The sequence below is a fragment of the Pituophis catenifer genome, unplaced genomic scaffold, assembly GCF_029215685.1.
Source record: "Pituophis catenifer annectens isolate HBS135680 unplaced genomic scaffold, rPitCat1.0.hap2 SCAF_6, whole genome shotgun sequence".
Taxonomy (NCBI): domain Eukaryota; kingdom Metazoa; phylum Chordata; class Lepidosauria; order Squamata; family Colubridae; genus Pituophis; species Pituophis catenifer.
This window is the reverse complement of record NW_027256886.1, coordinates 2,738,105-2,762,673: the sequence shown is the minus strand read 5'-3', so window position 1 is coordinate 2,762,673 and position 24,569 is coordinate 2,738,105. Positions and strand designations below refer to the sequence as shown.

The 24,569-nt window shown below is 41.5% G+C and overlaps 1 protein-coding gene across 4 annotated transcripts in view; it reads left to right on the top strand.

Annotated features, from left to right (window-relative positions):
* The window catches only part of ABCC5 (ATP binding cassette subfamily C member 5), an 85,855-nt gene that overhangs the window by 30,870 nt on the left and 30,416 nt on the right, over nucleotides 1-24,569 (top strand). Inside the window, exons 5-16 of one of the 4 annotated variants that reach the window (XM_070946117.1) lie at nucleotides 336-483; nucleotides 4,792-5,025; nucleotides 7,048-7,221; nucleotides 8,195-8,342; nucleotides 9,774-9,922; nucleotides 10,041-10,148; nucleotides 11,729-12,079; nucleotides 15,938-16,009; nucleotides 18,253-18,377; nucleotides 20,527-20,599; nucleotides 22,162-22,365; nucleotides 24,006-24,149. In XM_070946117.1, coding sequence (XP_070802218.1) covers nucleotides 336-483; nucleotides 4,792-5,025; nucleotides 7,048-7,221; nucleotides 8,195-8,342; nucleotides 9,774-9,922; nucleotides 10,041-10,148; nucleotides 11,729-12,079; nucleotides 15,938-16,009; nucleotides 18,253-18,377; nucleotides 20,527-20,599; nucleotides 22,162-22,365; nucleotides 24,006-24,149 — 1,930 coding nt within the window. Of the gene's footprint in view, nucleotides 1-335; nucleotides 1,210-4,297; nucleotides 4,366-4,791; nucleotides 5,026-7,047; nucleotides 7,222-8,194; nucleotides 8,343-9,773; nucleotides 9,923-10,040; nucleotides 10,149-11,728; nucleotides 12,080-15,937; nucleotides 16,010-18,252; nucleotides 18,378-20,526; nucleotides 20,600-22,161; nucleotides 22,366-24,005; nucleotides 24,150-24,569 lie in introns of those variants that run through there. The other 3 variants (XM_070946118.1, XM_070946119.1, XM_070946120.1) reach the window with 3 other exon arrangements.

The following is a 24,569-nucleotide window of genomic DNA, read 5'->3' as shown; positions in this document are numbered from 1 at the left end:
GCAGCGGACTAAAGTGCTGTTAAAGTAGCACTTAGCTGCCAGCTGCCTGCAATTACTGCGAGTTCGAATCTCACCAGGCTCAAGGTTGACTCAGCCTTCCATCCTTCCGAGGTAGGTAAAATGAGCACCCTGATTGTGGGGGGCAATAAGCTGACTTTGTATAAAAAAAGAACACCGCTTGGGGGGCCCCCCCGAAAGCCCTACTAAGCAGGTATATACAAAAATATGAAGGCTATTGCTTAATGCATTGTAAGCTGCCCTGAGTCTCCGGAGAAGGGTGGCATATAAATCGAACCAATAAAATAAATAAAATACGTGGTTTTATGTTCTTCCAGATTGGAAAGACTTTGGCACCAAGAGGTACACGAGTGTGGGCCAGACGATGCCTCCCTTTGTAAAGTCATCTGGAACTTCTGTCGCACTAGGCTCATCATTTCCATTGCGTGTTTAATGATCACACAACTTGCCGGCTTCAGTGGACCAGTAAGTACAATCCATCCTTTATCTTGCATCCAGACTGGCCTCTATCCTGCAGCCAGTGCTAATGTGTTCAGGTTACATCGCAGAGAATTTCCTAGATGTTGTGATTAGTTAGAAACATGCCTTGCAGCTTGCAGAGAAGAAATAGGTCTTCCAGCTGCAGGAATCCTAAGACTTTCAAGCCCTCCTTTCCTTCCTTCCTTCCTTCCTTCCTTCCTTCCTTCCTTCCTTCCTTCCTTCCTTCCTCCCTTCCTCCCTTCCTCCCTCCCTCCCTTCCTCCCTCCCTCCCATTCTACTTCTCTTTCCCTCCCTCCCTTCTGCCCCTTTCTCTCTTTTTATTGCTTTTTGTGTGGCCTAAAGTTTTATTGCTTGTTTTCAGTGGCTATAGCTGGAGAGGGGAGGGCAAAGAACTTTCCTGGGCTAAATCTACAGTTATCTATGAATAAAGTCATGTTATTTGTTTGGCTCTCTCTTTCGAAGAAGTGGAACTGAATGGTGGTGACACGTTACGTTTTAAGGTCCTTAGGAACCAGGGTTCGTAGGAGTTTATAGAGCTAGCATTGTTCAACGTGTGAAAACACAGTTGGGCAGGTACCAGTGGCATGATTAGATCTGCTTCTAGCAATGTTGGTTGATGAGGAAGAGCGTGTAACCTAGGTCTTCATATTCACAGCATTTTCTTTTCGCCTGTTTGTTGCACCTGCTGTGCCAAATTTACTCTTTGACATCTTGACTAAATCTATTCTCTACAAATTTCCCTTGAGGAGTAGGAGCAGTGTTATTGCTTTGTAGTACACATTTCAGTTTGCTGATAAACGGGAAGGTTCAGTGCTGTGGGTAAGTACAGCTGAGGTTAATGTTGAAACAGTATTGTCTTCTGTCTCTTAAAAAAAAAAAAACACCCAATCCTATCCCATCCTTAAATCTGAAACGTTTGCTTGCATTTCTTATTTAAGAAGGAAGTAAATTGTGTTTCTCAGTCTTTGTTACTGTTGTTGTAATGGGAATGAAAGCTCTCACGAGCCGTTTCACTGGATATGCTATTAATAAGAATGAGGTTTTAACAGAACCAGTTCCCCCAAGAAGAGCTTCTGTCATTGTTTCACTACAGAGCCCCGTGGATGCTCCCTTAATGCCTAGCAGAGAGAGTGAGCGGGCAACTGAATTGTCATCTTTGTTTTGCACAGTTTCAACCCATCTGAAACACAGGACAAGAAGGAAGAAGTAGCAGGCAGTCTGTCCTGAATTGGGATACGTGCAGTTATTTGTATGCATCCTCCACTGGATGCATGTGGAATGAATCAAAGAAGAAATTTGACTTACCTCTGCATTCATAAATAAAAATTAATTTTTTAGGGTGGGTTTTTTTCCCCCCAAACCACCATTCACACCTGAAGGTCCAAAAACCTGTAGTTCTAGTGAGGTTCTTGAAATCCTTGGTGTTAATAATGCCTAAAGCCCAAAGTGCCGTTATTCATAAGCTCCTTGTGTAGCCAGACTTGCAAAACATTCTGTCCCCTTTTTTAAGTAAAGTAGCTTCAGGAACTTCTTGTCTGCTATCTGGTTTGCCCTACAACCTACCGAGGCAACTTAGATTTTTTTTTTTTTTAAGAATCAGCATGAGGTTCATTAAAAAAGAAAAAGAAAAAAGGAGACACCCCCATAGATTTGCTGAACAGGTCAAGCAGGGCAACCTTTTTCAAACCTTGCCTTGGCTTCCATGGGACACTGAATTTATCGTTGAAAAGCATTGAGTGAAGGATGCTCCAAGGTCTCTTTTGCAGAGGGCATTGTGGAATGGGGGAAGTGGGCTGGGGGTGGGGGGGACTGGTGGGGAGAGCCATTTAAGGCAAGCCTCCCACTCTTCCCAAGTTCATTCCAGCCGCAGCTTGTTTTCGGCTCTAAAAGGCTGGATGTGAATCGGGGAGAGTTTTCTCTGTAGTGGAGCCAATGACAGAAGCTGTTCTTTAGAATTTCCAGGATGGCTGTATTCTGCGATCAGAATGAGACAGTCAAGCTGGGCAGAATCCAAAACGCCAAGATGGAAGGTAAGGTGATGTTTATTTGTGGGAATGTTTACAACAGCCAGGCTAGCTTAGGGCAGCTACTACCATTAATACGTAGTTTTCATGAATAATTTCAGGAGTAGTTTTCAGGGAGAATTTCCTACGCTTCTGCTAACTTGGGGATACTGTATGTTTTTAAATGGAAACAATATGCCAGTTGTTCTCTTCATGATTTTAACCAGAACAATGTTTTTAAGATTGCATATATTGTTTCTTTTTCCCTTTTAATCTTTCTGCCACTACTTTTTTTTTTTCATCTATAACAAAACAAAGCAAAAAAAACCCTTAAGCCACCTTGTTGTCCTTCCCTGGAAATCTCTTACTTTCTAGTTATTATGGTAGAAGAGAGTGTGCAAATATTATCTCTATTTCTTCCTGTATCAAGTGGGTTTGTGAGAAAACATTGGCAGCCCTTGTCAGCATGTGGGGTCATAGGTTATGAAAGTAGAGCACCAAAAGGTTATTCACGCTGCCAGTGACTTGATTTCAGTTGATGGATTGGATCCCGGACCAGAAGCCGACTATCTTGTTGCTAAATAGCATCGACCATACAAAATAGCCAGTTGTGTCTCGCATGGAGAGAAAGTAAAGTCAAGCAACGGAGGAACAAGCTGGCATAGTGTGACCGTGGAATCTGAGCCTCCTGTACTGTGATCAGAGATTTGCTTGAGGTCCTTTTTATTTTATTTTTTTGCTTGTTTTGTCCTTTTTTGGACCTCTTTTGGCACATGATGGACGTCCGGCTGTTGACATGTGCACGTGAAAACTCGGGGGAGGAATCCTACCGAGAAAGTTCTCAGTTGGAAATTCAGAATCGGCCACTGTGGGACTTGTTTGTGGTCCTTGCCTTCACTTTTTAACTTGATCCTGAGCTTCTGCTCCTTGCTTGAGAAGCCTGGGCTCGCACCCATTATTGTCCAGAACATTGATTTGCAAAGCCAGTTGTAGCCATGGGGACTTCCTACAGACTCCGGAAATCCACCCCAAGCGTCTCCATCCTTTCGTATTTTTCTGGTGGGCGACGGTCCTTCTTGCCTTTGATTAAAGAACCTTAAGCTCCGGAATGTGTAGATGTCTTTATTGTTGGAAATGCCCAGCTGAAAAATCTTCCACCTAGCAAAGCCGTGTTAAACCAAAAGGAGGAAACACATCTGGCCTTGGAGATCATCAACTCCTCCAATGTTTCCCTCTTCCCTGGACTTTGTGAACAAACACTGGTCCTGCTTTTTCTTGTAATATTTAGTTTTTTTGTGTCTTTGCAAAATGTGAGCTCGATTTTGTGTTGGAAGCTCGAGTTGGATTCAGGCCTTGTGTAATCTTTTGTTGTGCATGCCGATTGTACGTTCTTCCACCGTACCTTTCTTTTCTTTTGTACAGTGTTTGTGACATGCTACTACTCACTTTTCATAAGATGCTACTGGGTTTTTTTGCAAATAAAAAGTTTCCTGCTTCCCATTTATTAGTACTTAATATTGCTCATGAATCTGAGTCGTAATGGACTGTACTGTCCTTTTGGCCAATGCACATGAATGGAGGGTTTGTGGCTTGGGAGCTGTTTTTCTCTTTTTGCAGGTGGTGGTTTGAAATTGTGATTCCTGAGGTAAAATTGTTTTTGTCTTTAAAAGGAGGGAGGCTGAGGTGGGAGGGGGGAATGAGGGTTGAGGGCTGGTGGGTTTTTTTATTTCTTAAAATTGGTATCGCCTAATTTGATTTTTCTTTTTCTGCTTGTCCTTTTCTTTACTTTTAAACTGCTGATGTTTAATTTTCAGGAATGTTTTGCAAAATGTCCTTCTCACACTCTTCCCCAGTTCAACTGTAGGTACATTTGTTCCTTTTTCTCAAATAAGCACGTTTGAAAGAAAGAATAAAAAGGTGTTATGTTTGTAATATGCTCAGTTTTTTCATAAAGTACACATTATAAAATTGACAGCGATGATGAATTGTTTCAGCTAACTCTAAGGTTTATGTTAAGTTAGACAATGTATGAAGGAGCAGTTAATGGGGCAGCGTAAAGAATTGGGAGATTTCAAATTATTGCGCATTGCCTGATAAATTTGATTCCCTTTTGGAGATTCAGCAGGCTGTTAATACCTGCTGTTCCTACCTCTCGGAAATCTTCTGATTAATGATAAAAATTCCAACCTGAAAGTCAAATAGCTCCTTTTTTCTAACTTAACATAAAAAAAATTGAATGGTGCCCCTGACACGCTAGGATGCTCATGCAGTATTGCCTTTCTCCCTGTAGGCGTTTATGGTGAAACATCTTCTTGAATACACTCAGCAAATGGAACCCAACCTACAATACAGCCTGTTGTTAATTTTGGGCCTCTTAATAACAGAAGTAGTGCGTTCCTGGTCTTTGGCGTTAACGTGGGCTTTAAACTATCGCACTGGGGTCAGGCTGCGTGGAGCTATCCTTACAATGGTTTTCAAGAAAATACTCAGACTGAAAAATATCAAGGAGAAATCTTTGGGTGAGGTAAGTTGAAATGGTGGTGGATGTAGGAGAAGGATGGGCTGAACTGGAAGGCAGGATTAAAGGTGTCATCATTTTGGAGTTATTGCGTTGCCACCAAAGACTTAAATTCAGACCCCTGTGAATTCCATTGACCCTTATCTAGTGCCAATTTAGATTTATTTATTTATTTATTTATTTATTTATTTATTTATTTATTTATTTATTTATTCATATTTGAATTTATATACCGCCCTTCTCCCCCTCGGGACTCAGGGCGGTGAACAGCCGAAATTAAAATACATACAATATAAAAGTTAAGATAGCTAAAATAAATTAAATCAATCGGCCCCCAATTTAAAACCCCAAAGCTATACAATTAAAAACTAACCCATAAAAAACCTAATTAGGCTAGGCCGGCTTGCTGAAATAAAAACGTCTTCAGGGCCTTACGGAAAGTCCGGAGATCCGGGATCAGTTGTATTCCGGGAGGAAGCTCATTCCAGAGGGCGGGTGCCCCCACAGAAAAGGCTCTCCCCCTGACGGCCGCCAGCCGACATTGCTTGACCGACGGCACCCTGAGGAGGCCCTCTCTGTGAGAGCGTATTGGCCAGTGGGAGGTTATCAGTAGCAGAAGGCGGTCTTGTAAATACCCTGGCCCTAAGCCATGGAGCGCTTTAAAGGTGAGAACCAACACCTTGAAGTGCACCTGAAAGACCACCGGGAGCCAGTGCAGCTTGCGTAGGAGAGGTGTTATATGGGAGCGCCATGTCGCTCCCGTAATCACCCCGCGGCCGCATTCTGGACCAGTTGGAGCCTCCGGGTGCTCCTCAAGGGGAGCCCCATGTAGAGAGCTTTAGAGTTTTGGTCATTAGTTGACATGATTCTTCTATTAAAAGTAGTGTGAGATACAAGACCCAGATATTTTAATCCTCACAATTCATAAACAAGTCTGGTTCACAAAATCAAAGGTTTATTGGAGATAAAATGAAGAGAAATAAAAAGCGGTTGCAAGCGCGGCCTCTTAGACCCTTGAGTTCAAAGAGCGCAAAAAGCAGTTTTCAAGATACACATTTTATACTCCTACACAATGCACGCCATGCCTAAGAATCCCTCCCAACTCCCCTTTATTTTCCTAAGTCATTCTTCAAGTTGTTTTACACTTTAAAGGGTCATCTTGACATTTGCTGCCTAACAACAACTAATCTTATCATGTTTACTTTTACTGATAGTGGTTTTGCCCAAGGCGTAGGTTCCTGTCTCCAAGGGAGCTTTTAGCAAGTCATAACACGTTGTCTCTACTAATTACAATTTGTGGTCAGTTTCCAACAGTAAGGACATCACAGCTTTTTAATACATTAAAACACTTTTATAAAAGAGTAACCTTATTATTCATTTCCTTCAGTAGCAATGATAGAGACTTCTGTGTTTTAAACCCAATGAATGCTCCTGACAGTGGGTCTCATTTTATCAATGGTTAAATTGACACCCTATCTTTCCATTGCATATTAGCTCTCAAGGGGCCATATACAAATAAAACGGCATACAGATAGTCCTTGACCTACAACAGTTCGTTTAATGACCGTTCGAAGTTACAACACTGAAAAAAGTGGCTTATGACCATTTTTCACACTCACGACCATTGCAACATCCTCATGGCCACATGATCAAAATTTGGACGCTTGGCAACTGGCTCCTATTTATGTCGGTTGCAGTGTCCTGGGGTCATGTGATCACCTTTTGCAAACTTCTGACAAGCAAAGTCAAGAGGGAAGCCAGATTCACTTAACAGCTGTGTCTCTAATTTAACAACTGCAGTGAGTCATGGCAAGAAAGGTGGTAAAATGGGGCAAAATTCACTTGCCGACTGTCTCGCTTAACAAGATAAATTTTGGGCTCAGTTGTGGTTGTAAGTTGAGGACTACCTGTACACTGCTTCTCTTTCCTGTATCTGTTCAGTCAAAACAACAGAGATGACAGCAAATCTATGATTGCTTTCTGTCCTGTGCCCTTGATCATTTCTGATTTGCACTGTGTATATTGCAGCTCATAAATATGTGTTCCAATGATGGCCAGCGAATGTTCGAAGCTGCAGCTGTGGGTAGCTTGTTGGCTGGAGGTCCTATCATTGCCATTCTTGGCATGGTTTACAACGTTGTAATTCTTGGACCAACAGGCTTCCTAGGTTCAGCTGTTTTCATCCTCTTCTATCCCGCAATGGTGAGTAAAAAACTATCCGCTTAAAAGCCAAATCACTATTGGATTGCAACTCTGTTGAGTATTGAAACAGGGGCTAATATATTGTGAATACTGTATTTTTCGGACTATAAGACGCACCAGTGTATAAGACGCACCAAGAGTTTGAAGAAGTAAGTAAGAAAAAAAAACAAAACATTTTTGCCCTCCCCAGCCCCCAAGAGCACTCTGCAGGCCTTCCAAACCCTCTGCGTGCCGCGTTTTTGCGAAAAATGGGCCCATTTTTTTGCAAAAATGGGATGAGCGAGGTGGAGCTTCGGAAGGCCAAAAATGGCTGTATTTGGTGTATAAGATACATCAACATTTCCACCCTCTTTTGGAGTGGGGGGGACGGGACAGTGCATTTTATACTCCGAAAAATACGGTATATGAAATATTTGAATATTTCAAACTTCCTTAACTAGGATGCTGGCTGAGGAATTCTGGGAGTTGAAGTCCATACAAAAATTATTGTGGTTGAGAATGTGGATGAGAAACACCGTTCTAAGCTATTAGCTAATTCATTCGATAGATGATGCTTTTGAGTTCTTTATTGGCCAAGTGTGATTGGACACACAAAGAATTTGTCTTTGGTGCATATGCTCTCAGTGTACATAAAAGGAAAAAAAATTAAAAAAAAATACGTTCATCAAGAATCATAAGAAACAACACTTAGTGATAGTCATAATTACTAATAAGCAATCAAATAGTCATAGTTACTAATAAGCAATCAAATCATACTAGGAAACAAATAGCAATATAAATCGTAAAAATACAAGCAACATGGTTATAGTCATAACTGGGAAGAGATAGGTAATAGGAAGGATGAGAAGAATAATAGTAATACAGTCTTAATAAATGGTTTGACAGTGTTGTGGGAATTAGTTGTTTAGCGGAGTGTTGGCTGAAGGAGTCTGCACCTTCTGTTATGCTGATACTATCTTTCTTTCGATTCCAGATGTTTGCATCCCGCTTTACAGCTTATTTCAGAAGGAAATGTGTGGCTGTAACTGATGAACGGGTCCAGAAAATGAATGAAGTGCTTAACTATATTAAATTCATCAAAATGTATGCTTGGGTGAAAGCCTTCTCGCAGACCGTTCAAAGTGAGTTTTTAATTATTTCTTTACTGTCTCATCCACAAGTCTTTCTTTTGCTTCCTCTTTGAACAGTGAAATGGCATGTAAAAGTTGCTGCTGCTACTGCAAATACTGGGTATGCACAAGGGAGATTTGTTTGTGTGAAAGTTGAGTCATGGCAACTGGACTTATTTTCTGGCTGGTTTGAGATGTTTTGCTGGCCATCCAAGTAGCTTCTTCTGTCTCAACAAGTTGGTTAGGGGAATCTTGAGTAGGCAGAGAATTCTTGCAATGCGCCAGCTCCTAAAATTCTTAGGAATGTTTTTTCACCAACTTCATGGTTTCTTCCCCAAAGTGCTTGGCAATATGTCAATGAAGATTCTCAAGTCATCTAGGTAGAATTGTCTAAAAGTTGAGTTATGGCAACTGGACATACAGGTAGTCCTTGACTTATTATTTTTTTTAAAAAAATTGATTTATATGCCGCCCTTCTCCGGAGACTCAGGGCGGCTTACAATGCGCTAAGCAATAGCCTTCATCCTTTTGTATATTTATACAAAGTCAGCTTTTTGCCCCCACAAACTGGGTCCTCATTTCACCTACCTTAGAAAGGATGGAAGGCTGAGTCAACCTTGAGCCTGGCGAGATTCGAACCTGCAGTAATTGCAGGCAGCTGGTCTTAATAACAGGGTGCTTTAGACCACTGTACTACCAAGGCTTATGACCACAATTGACCCCAAAATTTTTGTGGCTAAGCATGATAGTTATTGGATTTTGCCCCATTTTATGACCTTTCTTGCCACCGTTAAGTGAATCACTGCAGTTGCTAAGTTAGCAACAGGGCTGTGAATCTGGCTTCCCTTTTGACTTTGCTTGTTACAAAATGTGATCATGTGACCCATGGATTCTGCAACCGTCAGAAATATGAGCCAGTTGCCTCCTTTTTTTTTTAATCACGTGATTATGGGGATGCTGCAATGGTCATGAAAAAGTGTGAAAATGTGAAAAATGGTCATAAGTCACTTTTTTCAGTGCCGTTGCAACTCTGAACAGTCACTAAATGAACTGTTGTAAGCGAAGGACTACCAGTATTTTCTTGTTGGTTTGAGAAGTTTTACTTCTTGGACGGGCAGTGAAACATCTCAAACCAACAAGAAAATGAATCCAGTTGCCATGACTCAACTTTCAGACAATTCTACCTGGATGACAGAATCCTCATCGAGATTTCTTTGGCTTTTCTACTGTTATTACATTTGCATAACTAATCATAGGATAAAACTGAGCTTGTATTTTTGTAGACAGGGAGGGCCAATCTTTTAAAATGTATAAATCATGCTCCCTTTTGCATTTTCATTTTAGTCTGCTGTAAGTGTGTGGTTCCTGCAGATGACAAAACCACAGTTAACTTGGTAATTAACTTGGTAATCTTCTGCTAATCACTTTGTCTCCTCTTCCTAGAAATCAGAGAGGAAGAACACAAAATTCTGGAGCGTGCAGGATACTTCCAGAGCATCACTGTGGGAGTGGCACCTATCGTTGTAGTAATAGCTAGTGTGGTAACTTTCTCTGTTCATATGATCCTCGGCTATGATCTCACAGCAGCCCAGGTAATTTTAACCTGAAAGAATGCTGTCACTGTTGCTGATTAGCTACAAATTCTTGGATTTACACAGGGCTTCTTATTGCTGCTGCAGTCAAAAATGCTTCTTTCCACCTGTGTTTCAGGCGTTTACAGTGGTGACAGTGTTCAATTCCATGACTTTTGCTTTGAAAGTCACCCCGTTTTCTGTGAAGTCCTTGTCTGAAGCTTCTGTTGCGGCTGATAGATTTAAAGTAAGTCATCCTTGCCTTGCCGTATTTTACTACTTGGTTGGGTCCTTTTGCATATTCTAAAATACATATTAAATCTCTTGCTACCTTCATCGCTCTATTCTCACCACAAGGAGCATGAGCTAAACACCCTGAAATTTTACTTGATGAAAGTTTGCCAAAGTGCCCATTTTGCTGTATAATATACTAACATCGCTAACGTTAGTCATTAATTGCATTCCGTTGACTGCCAAGTCAAAGAGAGAATAGGATTGCAGGATTTAAATAAATTTAGAGCATGATAATAAGCATGATACACACGCATGCAGAAACTCATAGAATGCAACCTACAGCATGTCTTATGATAGCTTACAGTGTCAAATTCCTTGGCAGTGATTTTTTTTCTTTTTTTAAGTTTTCCATATTTGCTTGTCTACAAGAGAACTCTTGTGAATTGCTGAAGATTTTAGCATGTATAGTTCATTCAGATGGAAAGCTAGTCTGGCTGTTGGGCTTCATTCTTGTCACAGTTACTTTTAAAGTGCATTTCAAAACGTAACCTGGAAAATATTGAGAGCAGCCCAACTGAGATGCGTTCTTTAATTTTCATTTTCTCTCTCTCTCTCAGTTTCTGAATGTTTGCAGTTCCTCTATTACTGTGCTTAAACTAGCTAATGTCCAACTTTTTTTCACCATAGAACTATGTTCTCAGCAGAAGTATCTACCTGAGGTTGCATGAAGGCATTGTATATATGCTTTGAACTGTAAATTGCTTTTAGGTCTGTCATTTGAATACCCAGGAATTCCATCAAGCAAGCAAATCTTTAGGCCAGTGGAATAATTTTATTATTCTTGGCGACAACAGCACTATCATTTTGAAATATGCAGGATGCTAAATCTTAGTTAAAAGAAGGTTTGGAAAGAGGAATCCTTCAGAGAAAAGCAGTAATGTTATCTCTTAAGACATAGGCTTATAGTTTGCTTATTGGTGGATCATTTCAGTGCCAGTCCCATAATTATTCTGGGGTGGTGGGGGGAGGGGATGGAAGTCATTAAAGAAATAAATCTCTTTGGAAATACTTGTTTAACTAACTCAAACTGTATTTTGGTTTTTCTGTGTAAACTGTTGAACAAATACTGCAGAATATTTTTGAAAGACGGATGCAGTGGAAAACGTGACATAGAGGCTCTGGTTTTAATTACGATGCTGTTTGGTCATCAGTGATAACACACAGTCCGAGTCCAAAAGTGCCTGCTTTTTGTACAGCAGAGAATTGAGCTTTTTTTTTTTTTTTTTTTTTTGAACCTGGGTTGAGCAACGCTCTCACCCGTTTAAGCTGGTGGCGTTTCTGGCGAACAAAATTTTCTCACCTGCCAAATGAGTCTTGCGTCTCTCTGTCTGAGGACCACTGCATTCGTGGGTCAACCAGATCCTTCTGAAGGATCTGGCGTTAGTTTTCACTAATGAGCTACCTTTTGCTCTTCAGCTTCCTCGCACTGTATAGCCTGATGTGTTTTGCTGCGTGAGTGTGCCGTAGACTTTGTCCCCCCCTCAGTCTTGACCAGGTGTCTCATCTTTGCACCTCTCTCACAACTCCTATCAGAGTTTGTTTCTAATGGAAGAGGTTCATATGGTAAAGAAAAAACCAGCCAGTCCTCACGCAGCCATACAGATGACAAATGCCACCTTAGCCTGGGAATCCTCCCATGCTAGTGTCCAGAGCTCACCCAAGATGACCCCTAAAATGAAAAAGGGCAAGACGGCCATGAGCACGAAAGACAAGAGGAAGCTGCAGCAACATGAGGGACGGCAGACCGTGTTCACTGAGCAAAAGGGCCATCTTTTGGTGGACAGCGATGACCCCCCGAGCCCCGAGGAGGAGAACCAGCGCATCCAGCTTGCGAATGTCCGGCTGCAGAAGGTCCTTTACAACATTGACCTGGAAATTGAGAAGGTGAGGAAGTACTTCCCTCCTCTCCCCATCTCTCTCTCTCTCTCTCTCTCTCTCTCTCCCTGTACCTTTCTCTTTCTTTCTTTCTTTCTTTCTTTCTTTCTTTCTTTCTTTCTTTCTTTCTTTCTTTCTTTCTTTCTTTCTTTCTTTCTTTCTTTCTTTCTTTCCTTCCTTCCTTCCTTCCTTCCTTCCTTCCTTCCTTCCTTCCTTCCTTCCTCTCTCTCTCTCTCTCAGTTAGGAAGTGGCATGGTGCTAATTCCACCCTCCCCCCCAAAATGGCTGCTTTTTCAACAACGAAGTGATTGCAGCCCCGATCCCCAGCTGTCGGCTTACAAGCTGCTTCGAAGCACAGCTCCTGAAGCTATCTGCAGACCGTTGCCGCACGGAGGATCTTGTGGGATGATTCTAGGACTCTCCCTAACCCAAGGGAGTCATATAAACTTAAGGAATGCCGTTTCCTTCTATTGATATGTTGAAAAAGCAACAGTCCAGAGAAAAACCGTTTCGGTTTTAATTTGAAATTGGTTTTAAATTGGGTTGTTTTAAATTCTGGGCGGAAATTATTTAATTACCTTTTAAACTGTTTTTTAAATTTTGTATGCTCTGTTTTATCTCGGCTGTTCACCGCCCTGAGTCCTGCTGGAGAAGGGTGGTATACAAATCAAATCAAATCAAATCAAATCAAATCAAATCAAATCAAATCAAATCAAATCAATAATGCAAGAGATCAATTCCAATTTGTTTTGCTAGCTGCTAGATTTATGAACTGTAAGAAATGCTAGAAATTTCCTACCCATTGGGGACCGGTAGGAAATCACTGGTATTTCAAAGCAATGAAACAAATACTTAAATATTGTTTTATAACCATTTGTCTTCCATTTTTTTAATGTGAACAAAATAGATTCCTTCCTCTACAAAGGTCTTCGGAATATCAAGTTGGATATGAAATTTTAAGATATTGCATTCAAATTACAAAGGCATTTGTATATGCAGGTAGTCCTCGACTTACAACCACAATTGGGGCCAGAATTTCCATTGTTAACCAAGGTGGTTATTGAGGTGTGCCAGATTTTACAACCGTTTTTTGTCACAGTTGTTAAGCGAATCATTGCAGTTAAGTGAATTGTGGTTATTAAGTGAATCCGGCTTCCCCAATTCAATTTGCATGTCAGAAGCCTGGATAGGTCGCAAATGTCGATCACATGACTGCGGGATGCTCCACCTGTCGTAAATAACATGTTGGTTGCCAAGGGCTCAAATTTTGTTCATGTGATCATTGGGATGCTAGCAATGCTCGTAATTGCAAGGACGGGTGGTAAGTCACATTTTTCAATTTTCCTGTTGCAATTTGAACAGTTGCTAAACAAATGGTTGTAATTTGAGGACTACCTGTATCCAAATTACGTGTTTTGTGTTGAGAGGAGCAGTTTTGTTTTCCTTTTCTGGTTCTGTTTGAATTGATTTTTGTTGTTGTGTTCTTCTTTTATTTATAGCGTTCTGTTGACTGCTACATATTTACAGAGAGTAACGAGAGTCATTTGATACGCACTGCAGTGCATTAGCACATTGTGTTCGCTTGGACTTCTTGCTAAGGGTGGAATGACCCCGCTGACTCCTTCCCTTCCCTGGCCAGTTGCAGCCATAGACAACTGTTACATACCGGTAGTCTTTGCCATACGACCACAATTGAACCCAAAATATTTGTTGTGAAGAGAAACATTCGTTAAGTGAATTTTGCCCCAATTTACGATCTTTCTTGCCACAGTTGTTAAGTGAATTGCTGCAGTTGTTAAGTTAGTAACATGGTCGTTAAATGAATCTGGCTTTCCCATTGACTTGGCTTGTCAGAAGGTCACAAAAAGTGATCAAATGACCCTGGGACACTGCAACCGTCATAAATATGAGTCAGTTGCCAAGCATCCTTATGTTGATCATGTGATTGTGGGGTTGCTGCAATGGTCGTAAGTGTGAAGAATGGTCATAAGCCACTTTTTTCAGTGCTGTTTTAACTTTGAATGGTCACTAAATGAACTGTCAAGGACTTCTATTTAGTGCCTAAATTGCTTATTGTCAGCCTTTGAATGGATTGTTTATGAATGGATGCCTCTGGAAGTAATGGTGGGCATTGCATGATACACTATTATTCATTTAATGACTGTTCACAGTTACAGCAGCACTGAAAAAGTGACTTATCACCATTTTCCTGACTTAGAATCATTGCAGCATTTGCACAGCCAGGTGATCAAAAATCAGATGCGTGTTCTGCCCCAGCTACGGACCCCAAAGAACGCAGCACATACAAAGTCCGTTCAAACCTTAGTTTGCTAAATAAACCAGTGTTTTACAACAACGGCTGTTAATTAACTGCATTAACAGCCGCCAAGAATTCAAAGAAGAATAACTGAAAACTTTCTGTGGTTGGCGGAATGCCCAGAAGCAATTTGCAGGAAGCTGATAAGATAAGCAAGACAAGACGCGAAGGTAAGTGAACAAAGTTGTTCCCTGCAAATTGCTTCAGTCGGCGTTCCTCCTTAAATAGGTTAAGGAAGTGGCCAATTAGCCCCAAGCCTTATTCTCGAGGAGACCTCTTTCTGAGGAGCCACTCCTGCCTTTTGGCAGCTCTGCGCACCCGTGCATCGAGAAGAGGCTCCTCCTCTTCGTCCTCTTCACTTATGGGAGCTTCTGGAGGTTCTGAAGGCCCTGGCTGAATCCCCGCCTCTGGCACCACATCTTCTCCGGCCTCCTCACTGTCCGACTCGAGTGGCAGCTGCACAGGCTGCTGGCACAGCACCACACCAGCCTCCTCGCTGTCGGAATCAGCTACTAGCTGCACAGGCCGCTGACGGGCCACAACAATGCGTGACAACTGGCTCATATTTAGGATGGGATCATGCGGAAGCTAGATTCACTTAACAACCGTGTTCCTAAGTTAATTGCAGAGATTTGCTGAAGAACCGTGGCAAGAAAGGTCATAAAATGGGGCAAAACTCACTTGTCAACTGTCTCGCTTAGCAAGAGAAATTTCACGATCAGTTGTGGTCGTAAGTCGAGAACTACGTGTACTATGGCCTAAACTAACCAGAGCCAGCTATTTGCCAGCTGAAGGAAAGACTGGCAGAGACACATAATCCTAGGTTATCTAAGGACAAGTTTGCCCTTTTTTTTGTTGTGAAACTATTTTCAGCACAATGAAATATTTATCTTGGCTGTTCAAGGCTTGGCTGTTCAAACAAATAGGCTGACTCTGATTCTGGGTTTTATTATTTATTAGTTAATTTGGTTTAAAATGGGATTTTGTTGTACATGTTTTTAACTTGTCCTTCTCCAGAAGGACTTAAAAACTAAGTCGTCCTGGAGAAGGGCGGCATATAAATACATGAAATAAATAATCTTCTGGAACGTTGGGCACGCAGCAGAGATACGCTGGAGCAACAATTTTACCTCAGATTAGTTCTGATATTATTCGGCAGCTGCATTTTCATGTATTTATGCAAAGATGTCTGTTCTACGTGACTTCAAAAAACTCAAGTCACAAGTTTGATAAAGGAAAAGTTCAAATCGATTCCTTTGGCAATCAGCTTGCTTGAGGGCAAGAAGACTGAGGAAATCTCCACAGTATTTTGCTATCCATTTAGTGCATTTTTTCTTTCAAAGAGACAATGGCTGCTGGTCATCTGAGGGGGGAAAAAAAACACTTTATGCTCAGGGCTGCAGGAAATAATACCCTCATCCACTAATATTACGTATAGTAAATGGATTTTGTTTAATGTTTATTAAATAATTGGGTGGTAAATAGCATTACTTTCTTGTGGTGCTTTGTCATGCACTAATTTTTCTTCTCCTTTTGCTGATCCAATCCAGGGGAAACTTGTTGGGATATGTGGCAGCGTGGGGAGTGGGAAAACCTCACTCATTTCAGCCATTTTGGGACAGGTGAGATACCACTAGTCTTTTAAAAACTTACTTTTTCTAAATTGTTGGTTCTTCTTTCTTTTGTTGTCCCATTGACTGTGACAAAAATGTTACGCTCATTGACCATCTTTTTCTGGATTGAATTTTCCTGTCCAGCGAAATCAGGAAGAGACGTTGCGACCGGAGTGTCTTTTGGGTTCTCAGGACTTGATAGAAAATGACGTTTTAAAAAAATCTACTTTAGATTTGTTGTTATCCTTTTGTTAAAGTGGACAGCAAATCAGTTTGCTTTTCCCCCCCCGTGCTGTTTGGCAGGCATAACCGATTGCATTCCGTTGTGAAATTCTCCCTTCTTCCAAGACTTGATAGCACAGAGAAGTTACCTTCCCTTTAAATTGTAAAGACCAGATTGCAAAGGGGTTTCCAGCAGTTTCCAGCATCTGGTAGCAACATTATTTAAAATTCTACTGGTTTAGTGTGCACAGTTACACCTGGCATGTGACCAGCCCGCCTACTCTACTCTAGGAGAGGCTTTATTTATGAAGAACACTTATATGGCTTCCCAACTCCCTCATGGTGACTCCAGGTCTTTTACAGAAATAAAAAACCCAAAACAAAATGCAAGAAAGTCTCATTCCCCCAGGTGACAACAATAAAACCAACCCCTTGATTTGCTCCCCTATCACCCTTGGGTCCAAAATTGTGTCTTCGGGGCCTTTTGAAAGAGTATCAAGTTGGAGGCCAGGCTTCTCTCCACAGGGATGACGTTCCTCGAGGAGGGAGCCACCATGGAGAAGGCCTTTCTTCATGGTCCCACTAGATGGACCTCCTTAAGAGAAGGGACCCATAACATACCCTGGCCCTCCTCTCCGGTGTGTTGAGTAGATGTAACTGATCCTTCAAACAACCTGGTCCCAAGCCATGACTTCTTGCTTTCTTGCGAGTCATTCACACAAGTGTGGGAGCATCAACCGAAGGCTCAGGTGGCTCATCCATTGCTATCCCTCATCTTGATTGGGGAAGTCTCTGTCCAGGCAGAGGAGGTGCCTGATAGTACCATATACAGGGAACTGGATGTCGTCTTGGCCTGTGGTGGACCTCAGTTTTAGAGCATCTCCAAGCTTGCTCTTTGGGCTGAGACAGGGCTTCACCAGTCATTTCTTTGAAGGAAGGCCATGTGCAGGAGACAATATATAGGCTTTATTTGTGACGGCCTCCTTCAGTGGAACAACCTATCCTCAGATATCTAATCCTCCACTGTTTTATTGGGCTTAGAGTGGGCTGTAAAGATGAGGCTTTGCAAGAATGTCTTCCGGGATGTGACAGTTTGGCCTATCTTCAGAAGAGGGAGGTGGGTGAGGGAAAGAAGAGTCTTGAGAGGGAGGGGCGGGAATTTAGAAGACTTTGAGGGGTCCTTGGTGCTCTCTGAGCTTGGTTGTTTTCTTGTGGATGTTTTTTTAGCACTTCATTATTAGTTTGGTAATGAAACAAGAAGACAACCTAGCTCAGAGAGCACCAAGGAGCCCTCTGAGCTACAAATATTCTCCTTTGTTGATGATAAGGCTTGTATCCAGGGGTGAAATCCAGCAGGTTCTGACAGGTTCTGGAGAACCGGTAGCGGAAATTTTGAGTAGTTCGGAGAACCGGCTGGCCCCAGAGTGGGGTGGGAATGGAGATTTTGTAATATCCTTCCCCCAGGAGTGGGGAGGGAATGGGGATTTTGCAGTATCCTTCCCCTGGAGTGGGGAGGGAATGGAGATTTTGCGGTATCCTTCCCCTGCCACGCCCACTGTGGAAATTGGGATCGTAGAAACACCCAGGAGCATAGAAGAGTCCAAAGGCAGATGCATGAATAAATGTGATAAATGTATTTATTCATATAAAAAAATATATTAACTATATACAAAGGCTGTCTTAATATCCATTAGGATAGGGGGCACACAGCGTGTGTGACTACCCTTATCAAAGATCATGTCTCATGGAGAACAAACGTAAAAGAGAGTTTGGTGGAAAGGTTAGAGGGGGTTTTATACTCAGTGTAAGCCCCTCCTCTCCACATAGGGGTGGGGGCACTTTCTGCCTCCACTAGTGTTCTGTATGATATATGTGCCAATGGCTTGCAAATACTTGACACCCACCAAGCCATACCACGCCCACCAAGCCAAGCCCACAGAACTGGTGGTAAAAAAATTTGGATTTCACCACTGCTAGTATCCTTAGTTGATAAGGCAGTATCTTTGACAGGCCTGTTGCTGTTGTTTCAGATGACATTATTGGAAGGCAGCATTGCTGTGGATGGCAACTTTGCTTATGTGGCCCAACAGGCCTGGATTCTAAATTCCACGCTTAGAGACAACATCCTTTTTGGGAAGGAGCTTGAAGAAGAAAGGTCAGTCTGCTGGGGTTTCTCTCGGGATACAGGTGGGGAAAGGCTGATGGGTGGAGGCTAGTCCTGAACCGGCCTCGCAGCTGTTCTGGTTGGATAGTTTACAACTGGTAACAAGCCTGTGATTTCCTGTCCGCACTTCCCTTACTGTGGGAAGTAATCTTCATTGGTTGCACTGAAATAAAACATTGGTCCAGGCCAGGGGTGAAATGCTCCCGGTTCGGACTGGATCGCCCGATCCGGTAGTGATGACGGCGGGTGGTTCGGAGAACCGGTAGTAAAAATCCCTGCCCCCCTCCCCATGCCCAGCTGAGCCGCGCGATCATCAGAGACTTTTTTTTTTTTTTTTTAACTTTTAAAAGCATTTTTTCTACAACCTCTTCGGCCGAAAAAAATGCTTTTAAAAGTAAAAAAAAAAAAAAGCCTCTGATGATTGCGTGACTCAGCTGGGATCATCAGAGGCTTTTAAAAGCATTTTATGGCCGAAGAGGTTCTGGGAAAAAAAAATGCCTTTAAAAGCCTCTGGCGATCCCAGCTGAGTTGCCTGATCGTCAGAGGCTTCTAAAAGCACTTTTTCCTGCAACCTCTTAAGGTTGTAGAAAAAATGCTTTTAAAAGTAAAAAAAAAAAAAAAAAAGTTGGCCACACCCACCCAGTCACATTACCCCCTCCCCCACCAAGCCACACCCACAGAACCAGTAGTAACAAATTTTACGTTTCACCATTGGTCCAGGCCTTTTATAACACAAAGCTATGATTTAGTATTAAGTACATGAGACTTAGGGGTATGATAGCTCAGTGGTTACAAACGCTGAACCTGTCCACCGGAAAGCTGACAGCCTGGGTTCGAGCCCCGAGCCTCCAGGACGGGGTGAGCTCCTGTTCCTTGCCCCAGCTCCTGCCCACCTAGCAATTTGAAAGCATGCAAATGCGAATAGATAAGTAGGTACCACTTCAGTGGGAAGATAACAATGTTCCGTGCACCTTGGCGTATAATCATGCTGGCCACATGACCACGGAAGTGTCTTCGGACAACACGGGCTCCTTCGACTAAGAAACAGGGATGAGCACTGCCCTTTAGAGTTGGACACAACTGGCAGGGGAATCCTTTACCTTTACGTGAGACCTGGTGAGCTTGAACTGAGCACTGGAGCCACGTATCTTCCGTTCTTCCCAACTGGGAGAAAGTCTTTAAACCCCGGTTTTTCCCTAACCCCTGGCTTATTATTTCACTGCATCACAGGAGTTGTGGTTTTAGCCAAATTACAGCTGCTTACTAAGCCAGAACCTCTTCACAAAATGGAGAGTGCTTTTCAAACATTATTTTTTGGGCACAGATAAGAACTTGGTAGGAATCACTGAAAAATCAGTGAGAAATAATGTAGTGTAGAGGTATTGGATTGGGAGCAAGGAAACTTGAGGGTGAAGTGGACTCTGAACCACAGAAACCCCTGACTGTGGCTCAGTCATTCTCTCTCAGCCCGGTCTGGCTTGCAGAATTGTGCCATGTTTAATATAAGCTAGAAACCATGAGACTGTTGAGTTCCAGGCCTCTTTTGGGTGACCTTGGCCAGTCCTTCTCCCTCAGCCTAGAAAGAAGGCAAGGGCAAACTTCTTGAAAAAGTTTTGCCAAGAGAAACTGCAGAGAGCTGTCCAGGCAGTCGGCAGGAGACGACATTAACACACACACACACAAAAGTCAGAGTGAAACTTGGCAGGAATTTTCCTCTCCGGCCACTTAAAGTGGATGGAGGAGAAATATACGTTATACAAAATTATAATACAGCATTATGTAAGAGCCAGCCTGATATTACATCATTGAAAATGCAACTGATGTTACAAGTCAGTTTTGAGCCAATCACTGTCTTTGTTGCCCATTGTTGTGCTCGCCAGTCACGTATCTATTTCAAAGCAATTAGTTAATTGGCCTAACAGTCACAATTCAACCTGGGGCAAAACCAGATAAATTTCTAAATGTCCCAATCGGGCTGACATGTGTCTGAGATAGATTTCCTAAATATGTCTTTCTTTAAACAGACCCTGGGAAAATGCTATGGGGGCAGACTTAGTCCCAATTAACTTGGAAGGGGTCTGTTCACTGCTTTTTAAAAATACGTATAGCCATCTATACATATACATATATATATATTTAGGTACAATATGGTGTTGAATGATTGCTGTCTCCGACCTGATCTGGCTATCCTGCCAAATGGGGATCTGACTGAGGTAAGAACCTTGCTTGAATGCATCAGCTGCCAATTCTAGGAGACCTGTCTGTAGAGGGAAAATGTCTGACATGCTTAGGGGTTGATAAACAGCTTTGCTTGTTAACTTCATTACACCTTAACTACTCAATATATGTAATATGTAATCAGACTCTAAAATATGAGACCTGTTTACCTTGCCATGTCATTCATGGTTTCATGTGTTAATGTGGGGCAGGAAAGACCAAGTCCACATGTGAAGGTCCAATGAAATTAACGTCTAGCTAGTCATACCTGTGTGCTGAAATCTTCTCAACTAATGGTCAGTACCAGCTTGGAGTCAAATAAGAATCAAGGGAATTCAAGGGAAGTTAATTCCCTTGACTCTTATGTGACTCCAAGCAGGTAGTGACCATTAGTTGAGAAGATTTCAGCACACAGGCATGACTAGCTATACATTAATTTAATTGGACCTTCACATGTGGATTTGGTCTTTCCTGCCCCACATTAACACATGAAACCATTAATGACATGGCAAGGTAAACAGGTCTAGTTGGTTTGTGGCTATGTAGGGATTCTAGACTGATCCCTCTTTTAACTCCACCCCCAGGTTCTGCCACTCTTTCTCTTACAGTTATTTCACAAAATAATAATTAGGGCATGTCCTGTTGCACTTTGAGGAGAGGAATCTCAAAATTAAGTGCTTTGTCAACTGCTGTGTGTGAGAGATGGCTGATTTCCAAATTCGTAAATAAATTATGTTTCTCTTGATACAAAAAGGTAGGTACCTTAAGTGAGGGGTGAGTTTGGTAAGGTATTTACTGCTAAGGAAAGATTATTTTCTGGAAAGAGCAGGTTCTGTTTGTTGTTTCAAGTTGAATTCAATTGATGGAAATATTATAAAGCACTTTTTTGAATGGCAGCACCCAAATTGTACAATTTTCTCCCAAAGAAGCAAGGGCCAACTCCATCTTTGGAGATTTTGGGTAGTAAAAAACATTCCTGCCCTAAATGTGTTTGAAATCTTCATTTTATTCCTTTCTGCTTTTTTAGAAGGGTGGTTTCTATTTCATTTGCTAATTTCTTAGGGTCAGAAGGTAGTCGAAGAGACTTTCTAATAATTGGTCAAATACTACTGAATGTTGCCTTGGATGTACTTCCTGCTTCTCATTTCAGTTGAATTGCAAAATTATGTAACTGCATTGAAATGAGTTGGACGCCCATCCAGTGTTATAGTTGCTGTTTTTTAAATAGGCATCTGCTGTTTCTATCAATTATATTTTATGTTTCTATTGTTTTCAAATATATTTGTCTCAAAAATTCCCTAAACACACATTCTTTAAGTAAACAATAGGTTACAGTACTAGATAGTTTGATTCTGTAGGAACTTTAGCTTTGAATCTTTGCTATCAAATTCAGTAAATGGTTTCCGGTAAGTTACAGCTATTTGAATTCTGCTGAATTATTGGAATCCTGCTTTGAGTTTTGGACAAAGGACAGAATTGATAAATAAGGAATGAAGAAGGTCTACCGTGCCTTATCCGATGGCCAAACAAATATTTGAACAAGACATGTTTTATTTAGATTGGTGACCGGGGCGCAAACTTGAGTGGGGGGCAGCGCCAACGGATCAGCCTTGCCCGCGCGCTGTACAGCCACAAGAGCATTTTCATCCTCGATGACCCTTTGAGTGCCTTGGATGCCCACGTTGGAAACCACATCTTCAACAGCGCAATCCGGAAGCACCTGAAGTCCAAAACAGTTCTTTTCATCACACACCAGCTCCAGGTACGCTGAGAGTGTCCAGAGTAACTCTTAATTTAATCAACCTCATTGGGTTTCAGCCTCACAGAAGAAATAAAAATACAGAGGATTTTAGCCTAAGTGTTTTTGAGAGTCAACAGCAGCCAAGAGTGAGAAGGAAAAGCAAGCAATTTGTTAACTGATATATAAAAGTGTATATCCCGCATTTTCACTTCGTACAGGTAGCCCTCCACTTACAGCTATTCATTTAGTGACCATTTGAAGTTACGACACTGATAAAAAGTGACTTACGATCAGTTTTCATACTTATGACTGTTACAGCATCCCCATGGTCATGTGATCAAAATTTGAATGCTTGCCAACTGGCATGTAGTTATGACAGTTGCAGTGTCCTGGAGTACTGTGATCACCATTTTTAACCTTCCCAGCCGGCTTCTGACAAGCAAAGTCAGTGAGGGAAACTAGATTTGCTTAATCCCCAATGATTCACTTAACAAATGTGGCAAGAAAGGTTGTAAAATGGGGCTGTACTCATTTAATGACTGCCTTGCTTAGTGGAAATTCTGGGCTCAATTGTGGTTGTACGTTGAAGTCTACCTGTATGGACTGTTTATATCCAAATTATTATGGGGTGGAAATAATTTTTTTTTTTTATTGAAAAAGTTTTTCAAATACAAATTTTTCCTCCCTTTCCCCCCCCTCCTCCCTAACCCCCCCCTCCCCCCCTCCCCTCCCCCTGTGGCTTCTTCAAAATAAAACCCAAATTCATAACAGATTATATAATACTTTACCATCCCCTTACTCCATCCCCCATATGCTGACCCTTTCTTTCTAATAATATTATTATATCCCCCTTATACTATACATTTCAAAATAACATTCTACTATAATAACTCCTAACTTAGCATAATAATATTATTATATCTCCCAGTTTAGCAATTTCTGCTCATAATCTACCCTTTTTCTGCCCCCCCATACATATATCTCTTAAATCTTTTATGTATATTAATATAACATTTCAAAGCAACCTTCCACTATAAGACTATATAATAAATCCTAATTTAACATTTATTCAATTCATAGTCTACCCATTTCCTTCACCCCCATCGATATATCTCTTAACTCAAATCTTTTACATATATTCATATCTAAACATAATATCCCTTTTCTTAGACTAAACAATCAATAAGCTATGGGGTGGAAATAATTGTTCCATGTGAAGAGGACTGGGTGCTTCCATGTTTAGACAAATCTAATGGCTTATTTAATAGGTCTGAGATTCTCTGCTAAAGAGACAGAAAGCTGGCCCAAGATAAATTGAAGCAATCATTGCTTCTGCACATAATCAAATGTGTGATTAATCTCATCTGCCTTACAGGGTTGTGATAGTGACTAGTATAAAGAAAAATGAAAATGGAGGGAATTTAGGAAGAGGAAATATGAGACTTGCATGATGAATGGGTGGCAAATGAACAAATGAATAGAAACGGAGAAAACTGACGGCAGAAGAAGACTTACTGGGCTTCTTGAGTCTGCCCTTTGAGAGTTTTTTTTTCCTGTTTTCTTTTATTTATTTATGAATTTTTAATTTATTTTTATTTTTTAAATTTTTGGTCGAAGGATCTCTCCACCTCACCATGAGTGTCCTTCTTCTTTTTTATTAGTATCTTGTGGATTGCGATGAGGTGATTTTCATGAAGGAAGGTTGCATCACTGAGAGGGGTAGCCATGAAGACTTGATGAATCTGAATGGCGACTATGCAGCCATCTTCAATAGCTTGCAGCTGGGAGAAACGCCACACATTGAGGTATTTATTTCGGTGCTACGGTTCTTGCCCTAAGGAAAAATGTAAATTATCCTAAAGACCAAATAACTTATTATTTGTTACAAGCCATTCATGTAATAGCAAAATTATTGTGTCAGCTTGTAATATGTCTTCTGAACCACGCAGGTTTCCACATACTTGGACAATCTGCCAAGATGGAGGCTGGGTAAACTTCTGACTTCTGTGAATCACCAGCCAGATTCCTGATATTAATCTCAATAAAGGAGAATATTTGTAGCTCAGGGTTGACATGAGGTGCTCTCTGAGCTTGGTTGTTTTCTTGCAGATGTTTTCAGATGTTTCATTACCCAACCTAGATAACATCATCAGACTGATGTTACCTAGTTTGGGTAATGATATTGACTTCTTTGTTTTACTCCTTTACTTAGTTCCTGCTGTCGT